General features: G+C 48.3%; 1 protein-coding gene across 1 annotated transcript in view; it reads right to left on the bottom strand.

Annotated features, from left to right (window-relative positions):
• Positions 1-587: 587 nt before the first annotated feature.
• ccdc125 (coiled-coil domain containing 125) overlaps positions 588-12,163 on the bottom strand; it is a 52,124-nt gene continuing 40,548 nt past the window's right edge. The window contains exons 10-13 of the mRNA XM_080468343.1: positions 11,789-11,939; positions 3,690-3,808; positions 2,123-2,490; positions 588-2,051 (exon numbers count right to left, since the gene is read on the bottom strand). Of these exons, the coding sequence (XP_080324469.1) occupies positions 2,045-2,051; positions 2,123-2,490; positions 3,690-3,808; positions 11,789-11,939 (645 nt within the window). The 3' untranslated portion in view covers positions 588-2,044. The remainder of the gene's footprint in view (positions 2,052-2,122; positions 2,491-3,689; positions 3,809-11,788; positions 11,940-12,163) is intronic.

The following is a 12,163-nucleotide window of genomic DNA, read 5'->3' as shown; positions in this document are numbered from 1 at the left end:
ATGATTTCCCAGATTAACCAGCCTGAGCAGCTCTATCTAGACAGTAACATGATTTCCCAGATTAACCAGCCTGAGCAGCTCTATCCAGACAGTAACGTGAAGCAGGAACATGAATTAACAAAGAAGCAACAACAAAAGAAAAACATGATATTGAAAGTTGAACGAATGATGGTAGAAAACATCAGTAACATATCTCATTGATGAGGAGTGGAAATGTGTGTGTGTGTGTGTGTGTGTGTGTGTGTGTGTGTGTGTGTGTGTGTGTGTGTGTGTGTGTGTGTGTGTGTGTGTGTGTGTGTGTGTGTGTGTGTGTGTGTGTGTGTGTGTGTGTGTGTGGCAGAGCTAATATTGGTTTACAGGTTGATAACTACTCCTAATATTCTCAATAGAACTCAATCACTGTAATAGAATCAACACATCTTCATAAAGTTAAACAGTTCTATACAGAGCATCAAGATTAACTAATCTCAGGTAATCCCTGTTGGTTGTTATCACTTCCTTCATGTTTTTGAAGAAGGAGTTTGGTTGTTGTCCAGGCTGGAGAGAAGCTGCTGGCACCTCCTGCTAATCAATCAATCAATCAATCAATCAATCAATCAATCAATCAAACTTTATTGTCATTGTACAAGTACAACGTAATTTCATGAGAAGCTTGGGAGAAAGAGACGACGAGAGGCGAGGAGAGGAGGAAAAAGGCAGATTTCAGACTGAGCTGTAAGGAAGTACAAGTACAGGGTGTAATTAGGAAAAAAACACCTCAGCATATTTAAAGCATGAACACAGCTTACAACATGTCTCCAAGACAAGCACATGTGGGCATAGGACGGGGGGGGACGGGGGGACGGGTGTGAGGAGACATCAGGGAAGGACAGAGCCGTTATATCGTACACCTCCAGGAGAAATAGAAAAACAATCCAGCCTTCGGCGTCTGGACGTCTGAGGGAACGACTTCAGCTTTCTCTTGTCCTCGAGTGTCTCTGGTCTCCATGCTGCTCCAAATCAGTGGTCATTTTTTAGCGTTCCAGCCGAGTTCTGTAATTCTCCAAGTTGGTTTCCATTTCGTGTAAAAGTTCAAGAGTCACGTCTTGCGTACTTTTTAGTTTGTTAATCACATGAGTCTGAGTGTTGGAAGCCCTGCAGTCCCTCAGCGACGATTGTCCAGCGTCTTCTCCACTTTGTGAAAGATCAGGAAACCAGCAGCTCCAATCAGCAGCAGACCTGTTCTCATGAATCCTGTTATGTAGACGTCTTCCACGTCCTCGATGGAAAGAATGGACAGACACACGTTCCTCCAGCTGTCCCAGGAGTCCAACATGTATCACTAGCATGAGGCTGTTTGGAGTCCAGCGGTGGGATGGGGTGCAGCCCCCATGATGTCACTCTCCCCCATGATGTCACTCTCCCCCATGATGTCACTCTCCACCATGATGTCACTCTCCCCCATGATGTCACTCTCCCCCATGATGTCACTCTCCTCCATGTCACTCCTGCATGATGTCACTCTCCTCCATGATGTCACTCTCCTCCATGATGTCACTCTCCCCCATGATGTCACTCTCCTCCATGATGTCACTCTCCTCCGCCCTTTGCATTGACCTTTTATGGTATAAAGTGGGCGTGTTGGGGGCGAGGCCTGAACTGTCACCCTTCCAGGTGGACTGGATCTAGAAAAGGAAAGTGCATGCAGATGTGCGTACGCACCGTTTTATAGATCCAAATCTATTTGGACGCACGCCATTTTCAGCTTTTGGGCGCACTTACATCTCTTCCAGACTCTGTTCTAGACTCTCTTCTAAACTCTGCCCCAGACTCTCTTCCAGACTCTATTCTAGACTCTGTCACAGACTCTCTTCTAGACTCTGTCCCAGACTCTCTTCCAGACTCTATTCTAGACTCTGTCACAGACTCTCTTCTGGACTCTGTCCCAGACTCTCTTCCAGACTCTATTCTGGACTCTGTCCCAGACTCTCTTCTGGACTCTATTCTAGACTCTGTCACAGACTCTCTTCTGGACTCTGTCCCAGACTCTCTTCCAGACTCTATTCTAGACTCTGTCCCAGACTCTCTTCCAGACTCTCTTCTGGACTCTGTCCCAGACTCTCTTCCAGACTCTATTCTGGACTCTGTCCCAGACTCTCTTCCAGACTCTCTTCTCGACTCTGCCCCAGACTCTCTTCCAGACTCTGGTCCAGACTCTATACTAGACTCTGTTCCGGACTCTTCTCCAGCCTCTGTTCCAGACTGTGTTTGAAAGGCGGTGACCAGCAGCTCTGTCTTCAGCTCTGTGTGGATGTTGGACTCTGTTAAGACATCAGATGTCTCCTGGCTCTGTTTCTTTGACTGGTCAGACGGTTTCTTGAATGTTTCCAAGGAATCTGAAGAGTGGGATGGTTCATCCAGATGAAGCTGTTTCTGAAGCTCCTCTGCACTGTGGGCTAACATGATGCTCACCTTCCTCTGGTGGGCCAGAGCCTCCTCTTTATCATTCAGCTGCAGCAGGAAACAGAAGAAAGATCAGTAGGTGGCCTCGGAGATACTTAGATTAACAAGTCATACCATCAGCAGATGTGCAGAATATATTTTCAATCTCACAGTGCTGCCGGCACAACCTATTTTCAAGCAAATCATCCAAGCATGTGATACCCAGCGGTCTGGTAATACTACGCTGTGTCACCAGGTGGTACAATGAGCAAAAAGAGGAAGAAACTGCAGAAAGTGAGTTCTGATTCATGTTCAAAACTGCAGTTAGCTAAAAGCATGAACACAGAAGCTAAAGCTCTTTAAAAGTTGTTCTTACCACAGCAGGATGTACTCATCAAGCATTGCTCGGTCATTTTGGATCTTATTCTGAAAATACTGTTTTCTGAATTCATGGCAAAACATCGCAGAGCTTCTGACGGAGAGCCGGGCAAACGCAGGGTAGAACCTTCATAATACCCAGCTGTAATACTTATTTTTATCAGTCTCACCAGGGCTGCTCCTGGTCACACCTGATCACACCTGATCATATCTGATCACACCTGAGCGCACCTTACCACACCTGATCACACCTGATCACACCTGATCGTACCTGATCACACCTGATCCTACCTGATCACACCTAGTAACATCTGATCACACCTGATCTCACCTGATCCTACCTGATCACACCTAGTAACATCTGATCACACCTGATCTCACCTGATCCTACCTGATCACACCTAGTAACATCTGATCACACCTGATCTCACCTGATCCTACCTGATCACACCTAGTAACATCTGATCACACCTGATCACTCCTGATCACACCTGATAACATCTGATCACACCTTATCGTACCTGATCACACCAGATCACACCCGATAACATCTGACGGCACCTGATCACACCTGTTCGTACCTGATTACACCTAATCACACTTGATCACACCTGATAACATCCGATCACACCTGATTGTACCTGATCACACCTGATCACACCTGATATTACCAGATTGTACCTGATCACAAATGGATGGATGGATGGATGGATGGATGGATGGATGGATGGATGGATGGATGGATGGATGGATGGATGGATGGATGGATGGATGGATGGACGGATGGATGGAATTGAAATTTATTTCTATGTCGGCAAATAGTACAGTCAGTTCAAAGCATTTTATGGATAAAAACCCGACAATAGATGGATGGTAGTGAAGATACGAACCAAGTCCAGCAGTCTGTAGAGAGTTTCTAAAAGCTCCTCAGGCATCTTCATATCCACACTGGAAGGCAGCAGCCCTCTAAGCCTCTGTCCCACACTGAATAAAGGAATCCTGGTAAAACCTGCAGGGGACACAAAGAGTCACAAGAGCAAAAAAAGGGAATCAAAAATAAATCATGCTGCTGTCAGTTCATCCATCCATACATCTTCTATACCACATCCTCCTAATCAGATGGGAGCTGATTCCAGCTGAGAAAGGGAAGTTGCACCTTAAGAGAAGTCATCACACTAAAGTAGGGGTGCTCAATACGTCGATCGCGATCGACCAGTCGATTACCAAGGTAGTATTGGTAGATCGCATTACATACGCTCATAGCGCGCGGGTTCCATGCCCACACTTCCCCCCTTTAACGTTCTCATGGTGTCCGCATTACAACAACAACACAAGCATACAAGTGTGCGTATTTAAAAATAGAGCGGGAGCAAAACTGAGTTTGGTTGTGCTTTATTTAAGTATTGATTACAAAGTACTAACATTTTTTTTACCTGTAATCGTCATCAATCAAACCCATCGAACTCCTCGTCCTCTGTTTCTGAATTGAACAGCTGCGCTACATCTCCATCAAACATACCAGGTTCATTTTCTTCACTGTCAGAGTCACTTTCCGTGCCGTGCGGCTCCTTGGAAATGATGCCGGCTTTTGCGAAAGCTGGAACAACAGTGCCAGCAGACACGCTCGCCCAAGCATCTACAATCCATTTGCAAATTGTGGCGTAACTCGCCGGGGGCTGCCTTCCACTCTTAGTGAAACTGTGGTCTCCATCGGTCATCCATCGCTCCCACGCCGCTCGCAGCCTTACTTTGAACGGCCGGTTCACACCGATGTCCAGCGGTTGGAGTTCCGAGAATTTTCATTTCTTCTGCTAGCGTTACTGCTTTTAGTCGAATGGTGACCGTGGAAACGCTTCTCCCACTCGTTCTTTGTGCGATGATCCACTGCTCGAGTCTTTCCTCCAACTCGGGCCACCTCGCCTTATGTCCGCGGAAACTCAGCTGCGTCTTCTTCACCTGTCGGAGCTCGTTTTCCAGCTTCCTCCACTTGCGAACCATCGATTCATTAATCTTAAATTCTCTCGCGGCTGCTCGATTTCCATGTTCCTCCGCGTAGCCGATGGCCTTCAGTTTAAAGTTAAACTGCTTCATAAGCGTGTCTCTTCGCCATTTTCAGGGTTGTTAAAACAACGATGTTCTGCATAACGCACATACCCGTTCATTTATATACAATCCACGCCCACACTTCCCCCTTTAACGTTCTCATGGTGTTCACTACTACGTCCGCTTTACAACAACAACACACACATAGGGCGCACTGCACCATAGGGCAAAACTAACAAGCAAGAACTAAATATATGTTTTGCATTTTTGTAGTAGGTAGATCATTTTGACTTGATCATTTTATAGGTAGCTCGCATGCTGAAAAAGTGTGAGCACCCCTGCACTAAAGCCACAGTTCCACTGCCCAGTCCGCGCTTGAGCCTCGTTCTCCGCGACACAGCTTAAACTTTCTCCTTGTGGACAGCAGCGTCCAGCTCCTGCTGAAGCTCCTCCTCCTGTTACTAAGAGGAGCGTCTGCACCTTGTCTGAACACCAGGGGGCAGTGGAGCGCCAACGTTTCGATAAACCCAGTTTAGTAAACAACCAGTTAGCGCAAAGCGGTGTCTGTAAACAACAATGGAGGGTTTATGGCCGATGAAATATTGAAATATTGAGGGCAAGTCCAGAGTGAGGATGGTCACTGACCAATCAGCAGACGGCTGCGTTGTAGCTCCGCCTCCCAGACCCTTCCTCAGTGCTAGCTACCTCAACGGACGGCTGATGGAAAATGTAACCCGTGGTTACGGTGTTTTCTGTACCATCTACAACTTTTGTCAGTGGAGCCACACGAAAACCCGTCCTGCCCCATTCCAGCAGAAACAATGGTGGGACCACTGCTTTACATTTAGAGGACAATTCTATTAACAAGAATCCACAAAACTTTTGAGACACACAAGGCTCATTTATTCTCTACGTACAAACAAGAACAGCTGCACGTGACACGTCACTGCCTCTATACTTCCCTGTGTCCAATATAAATGAGAATCTGGATTCCAGTCCAGCAGAGGGCACTGCTCTAAACCAACATAGAGGCCAAACAGGAGGAAGAGAGACAGAGATCATTTTTAGAGAGAAGAAGGCAACAATAACTACCATGTAGACGATACCACTGATGAGACCGGGGGATAATCAGAGGCCATCAAAAACGTTCTAATCTCACTACTGCCCTCTATGGTTACTGTTGGTACTGCAACATTTGGTCCGTTACTGTGAAAAACAGAATATATAAAGACGAAATGCGCACAAAGTCAGTGTTTTATGAGTGTCCTTATGCATATATAGGTTACCAAAAATGACCTTTGATAATATTCCATATCTCCAACCAAAGGTGATGGGATATCAGAGCTGTGGTCGAAGGCACGGTAAAGCATGGCTCTATCAACCGTTCATCACTATGAACTACCGTCCTCCTGCTTTTCATTCAGTGTCACCTTGTTCAGTTGAGAGAACAATCAGACGTACCCTTCTTTTGGCTGTACTTTCTGTCCTACTGGCAGAATAAAGTAACTGTTGTGTTTGCAGCTTGTTGCTGGAATTTTTACTGATGTGTTTGTTTGAAGGTGGTTCACATCCTTTTTTAAAGTCACTTAAAGCTTTATTCCCTTTCCTCTTACATTTTAGGAGAAATGATCCTGTATGTGTACGTAAGTCTTGACTTTAGTCCAGCAGCAGAAAGGACAATGAGCTTGAAGACATTGCGTTGGAAGAGAGTTGAACTGATTGCAGACATGTTCAGGAAGCTTCCATGGATACGTGAGACGAAGCAGTAAAGGTGTTCAACAATTGTGAGGCATCATTTCAGTAAACTTCTTTCAGCCTGTTTTTTCTCTTTTACTGTGTCTTTAATGAAATATTTGGTCGAACAGTGGCTCATGTTGTTGCTTACTAAATGTTGTGCTCAAATGACTGTCAATACGGACAAACGAAGAGGACGACCCTCTGGTGGACGGACGATCCAGACAGTTGGCCCCCAGCAGACTTTTTTTTTATTTTTATTTTTATTTATTTTTTATTTTATTTTCCCTTGTCCTGTTCGGCAGCTTGGGCCAACAATATGATGTGATTGAGAGCCTTCGGAGTCAGAACAGTTTTTGGTCTTGCAACAGGGAGAGACCTGGAGTCTCCTCCTGTTGCCTTCTCCGTCAGAAGTTGGCATGTCTGCCGTACACGACCGGGGGGGAACGCACAAAGAGAGAGAGAAGAGAGAGAAGAAAGTCGAGGGGGGAGGGGGGAGGGGGGAAGGGGATAACATACAATGTCCTTGTTGTGCTACATATATTATTTGCAATAATCACACTCATCCAAATACTTTCCAACTGTTATTAGATTGAACCAGCCTGAGCAGCTCTATCTAGACAGTAAGATGATTTTCTAGATTAACCAGCCTGAGCAGCTCTATCTAGACAGTAACGTGAAGCAGGAACATGAAATAACAAAGAGGCAACAACAAAAGAGGAACATGATTTTTAAAGTTTGGGCAAATGATAGACAACAAATGATGACAACAAGCAACTTCAGAAGCACCTTTCGTGAGGAGTGAAAGTGTGTGTGTGTGTGTGTGCGTGTGCGTGTATGTGTGTGTGAGTGTGTGTGGCTTGTCCACTGGGTGTGGCCGGAACTGTTGTGGGGGGACCCGTGGTGACACCCCGGGGTCCGAGGCCACCGCGCCCGGACACCGCCACCCCGGCAGACAGAAGCCCCCCAGGCCCGGGGAGACCCCAGCGAACCACCCCAGAGAGCCCCGCCCCCGCCCAAAAAGCACCCGACGGAGAATGCAGAGAGGAATCCCCCCCAGGCAAGAGGGGCCCACAAGAGAAGGACAAAGGGCACAGGGCCCCAGGCCCCGACCCAAGCCGCCAAGCCGAGAAAAGGCCGGAGCAGGGCCCCCGGGCCGAGCGTGCCGAGAGCCCCCCCAACCCCGGCGGCGAGTCCCACCACACCCCCGGGAACAGGCCCACCCACCGCCCCCCCCAACCCGGCAAGGCAGAGACGGCCCCAGCCGCCGCGCCCCGGACCAGCCCCGCCCCCAGACCCAGGAAAGCGAAGTCCGGCGCAGGCCCCGGTCGGAGGACAGTCAACTCTACACCCCCAGGAGCCTCATATTCCACCCGCCCCATAACCCCTCCCCCCGGGTCTTGATTGGGAAACCCAACCCATGACCCACCCCGCACACACACACACACACACACACACACACACACGGAACGGGGGGGGGAGTGATGACTCTCGCACCCTCAGGCCGCCGGCCGGGCCCCCTCCCGGCCACCGCGGTATCCCAACCTCCACCAATCCAACAGCAAGTGGAGAAGGAGCACCGCACCCCAGCCCCCCCACAAGCGCCACGCCCGAGGGAGCGCGCCCCCCGCACTCCAGCCACACTCACCCCGGGCCGGGGCGGGACCCCAGCGGGAGGTGCTGGGGGGAGCCACGTCTCCCGCCCTTCCCCTGCCCTATATGTGTGTTGGATGTATGTAAGGGTGTGTTTTTGTGTCTTGAAAAGGTGGATGCAATGTGTGTGTCTATGGTGCGGTTTAAAATTGGGGGGTAGCAGGGCCCGGGCGTTCTACCGCTGACAAGCGGCAGAACCCCGAAAGCGGCTTACCCCCTCAAGACCCTGCATGACTAAGTGTGGTTAAAATTGTGGGTGGTGCAAAGTCGGGGGAGGACCCAGACCGCAATTAAGTAGCCTGGACCCCCCACCTAGGCACCGCCCCACTGTTCCCTATTGTGGGGTAATATAAGGTGAGGTAAGGCAGGGAGGGTTCTGAGGGAGGGGGTCCCCCCGTCGCTAGGACCTTGGCCCAGCTGGACCCCCCGCGCTGCCCCACCCCACCCCCCGAGCGGCCGGCCTAGGACCCGGGGGGCCACACCCCCCCAAACAGGGCGCCGCAAGGGGACCTGGGCAGGGAGCCCCCACCCCACCCAACGGCCAGACAGCAGAGTCCGAGATCCGCAGGGCCCAGTGCGAGTCCAGCCGGAGCCCCTCATTCGCCCACTCCACACAGCCCCACACCCCAACCCACACACCCCAACCCACACACCCCAACCCACACACACACACACACGCACACGCACACGCACACCCCTATCAGGCCCTGGAGGTCACTCTCAGTTAACCGTCCATCCAGAACCTGGAGCCCCCCCCGTCCCCCGCTCCCCCCAATCCGGGAATGAGGCAGACCCAGAGCGCGGCAGCAGGGGCCAACCCGCCCCACCGGGGGAGGGGGCCAGAGGGAGGACCCACCCCCAGCGCCGCAGCGGGCACCCCCACCGGGAAGGGGGAGGCCCCGCACCCCCAGGGCCCGGACAACCCGCCCCCAACCCCCCCCCAGTCGACAGCCCAGCCGGGGCCCGACGCCCAGCCCCCCCATCCCACCCCAGCGGGCCCGACCCCGGCCCAGAGCAGAGCCCCCCCCACACCCCCGCCCAGGACTCCCCAGGCCAGGCCGTAGCCCCCCAGCATAGATGCCAGGACACCCCCGAGCCCACAGAGCCACCAACCACCAAAGCCACGACGCCCCAGCCACGGACGGTCCCCAGAGCCCCGGGGTGGAGCCACTACCCCCCCCCACAGGGCTACAAGGTGTATTTAATTATTGGGGACCATGTGGACTCAAATTCTGTCAAATGATTTTTCCTACAAGCAGACATTCTCTCCAATGTGATGTGGTCTAGAAGTAAGTTTTTAAATAACTTTATATTCAAATTACTTTTGGATTTCCAGTCCATGAGGATCGCCTTTTTTGCGACGCTTAGGGAAACCAGGAGCATGCAGGACTCATTTTTTTCTCTTTTAATTTCTGTGAGATCTCCTAACAAGCAAAGTGAAGGTGAGACTGGAATAGGGTGGCCCAGGCATAACGATAAATCTTCACAAATCTTTTGCCAGAACGTTTGGACTGGCGTACACAGCCATAGTGCGTGTAGATAGGTATCTGTGAGATCACCTGTGCAGTTTGAACATATGTTAGTGGGAGTGAGCCCCATCTTGAACATCCTTTGTCCCGTGTAATGAACTCTGTGAAGGATCTTGTATTGTATGAGCTGTATATTGGGGTTTTTGCTCATTTTGAATGTATTTGTACAGATTTCTGACCAAAACGTTGGTTCTCTGTTGATGTTGAGATCTTCTTCCCATTTGAAGGTGGGAAGGGATATTGAGATATTTGAACCTGACAGGATTGAGATAATTTTAGAAAGAGGTTTAGGAGCTGAGATCTTCAGGAGGTTTGTCACTGTCTGAGGTAAGTTCAAGTTAATCTGTTCTAGTTTGAACTTAGTTTGTATTATTGACTTAAGCTGAAGATATTCCAGATAGTTGCTTTGACTGATGCCATATGTTTCTATTAGCTCATTAAATGGAATAAAAGAGTTATTGGAGATAAGTTGTTCTAAGTGTCTTATTCCTTTATTTTGCCATCTTGGGAAGTTTATTGGTTTCTTTCTTTGCAGGATGTCGGGATTGTTCCAGATGGGTGTGAGTTTGCAGGGAATGAGTGTAGATCCATTTATTTTAAGAAATTCCCACCAAGCTGTCAGCGATGTGTTTATATTGATGCTTTTAAAGCAGCTGTGCTTTTTGATGACAGGACTGAAGAAGGGAAGATCTCTGACTTGGAGATCTTCACAGAATGTTTTTTCAACGTCTAGCCAGCCTTCATCTAGGGGTTTCTGATTGATCCATTTTACAACATAAAGTAGTTTATTGGCCAGATAATAATTATAAAAATTTGGGAGTTCTAAACCACCTTGGTCCTTGGTGTTCTGGAGTGTTTTTAAACTTATACGTGATGGTTTATTTTTCCATAAGAATTTTGAGACATGAGAATCAAGAGTGTTAAACCAGGTTTTTGGTGGTTTTGCTGGGATCATTGAGAAGATGTAGTTAATTTTAGGCAAGATCATCATTTTGATTGTTGCTACTCTCCCCATAAGTGAAATTGGGAGTGTCCTCCATCGAGTGAGGTCCTCCTCTATTGCTTTAATAAGGGGGGTGTAGTTTAAGGCATCAAGTCTGAGACTTTGGCTGAGACGTTAATGCCGAGATATTTGATGTTCCCTGGTTTTAGTGGGGTGTTAGGTGTCTGCTGAAATGTAGAGTTAATAGGCAAGACGACTGATTTGTTCCAATTTATAGAATATTCTGAGATTGAGAAGAATCTATCTATTAACCCTATTGTTTCTGGAAGAGAAGTCTGTGCGTTTTGCAGGAAAATTAGCACATCATCCGCATAGAGACATATTTTATGTGTTATATTTGCTGTTCGTATTCCTTTTATGTTATTGTTCTGTCTGATGGCTGCTGCTAGTGGTTCCATAGAAATAGCAAAGAGAGATGGTGAGAGTGGACACCCCTGTCTGGTGCCTCTCTCAAGATTGAACCTTGAGGACATTTGGTCATTGGTTTTAACACAGGCACTGGGTGAGGTATACAGTATTTTTATCCAGGAGAGGTAATTTTCTCTAAATCCAAATTTCCGTAGTGTAGCAAGTAGAAATTTCCAATTTACCCTATCAAAGGCTTTTTCTGCATCTAAGGAGGTGATAATGGCTTTTTGTTTATTGTGGTGGCAGTGGTCTATAAGATTAATTAATCTACGTGTATTGTTAGTGCAGTGGTCTATAAGATTAATTAATCTACGTGTATTGTTAGTGGGTTTGATCTGGGTGTATGATGTGGGGTGTGATTTTTTCCAGTCTGCTTGCTAATGTTTTACTAATTATTTTAAGATCTACATTGATTAGTGATATCGGCCGATAGCTAGATGGTAGTGTGGGATCTTTATCCGGTTTTAGAAGAAGACTGATATTTGCACAGTTCATATGTTGGGGGAGAGTTGAAGATTCTTTAATTTCCTCAATTATTCTGAAAAAAATAGGTGAGAGTAAAGACCATAATTCTTTGTAAAATTCAGTGGGGTATCCATCAGGCCCCCAGCAGACTTGCCTTCTGGTTTACAGTGATGGGGTTTCAGGACGTTGGCCTCGGCCAGCAGCAGGAAGTGCTCACTGCGTTTCCTCAGCTGCTGCTCGAAGGCAATCCGAAAAGCGTCTGCCACCATCACAGCCTCCTCCATCCTGGACCGCTGAGCATCCAGCTGGAAAACACACATGAGAATGAGAAGAGACTATGAGATGCCGTTTGCAAAAAAGAGAGAGAAAGAGAGAGCGACAGAGAGAGAGAGAGAGAAAGAGAGAGAGAGAGAGAGAGAGAGAGAGACAGAGAGAGAGAGAGAGAGACAGAGAGTCAGAGAGTGACAGAGAGAGAGAGACAGAGACAGAGACAGAGAGAGAGAGACAGAGACAGAGAGAGCGACAGAGA

This window comes from Lipophrys pholis (genome assembly GCF_963383615.2).
Source record: "Lipophrys pholis genome assembly, chromosome: 7".
Classification (NCBI taxonomy): Eukaryota; Metazoa; Chordata; class Actinopteri; order Blenniiformes; family Blenniidae; genus Lipophrys; species Lipophrys pholis.
This window is presented reverse-complemented; position numbering and strand designations above follow the sequence as displayed.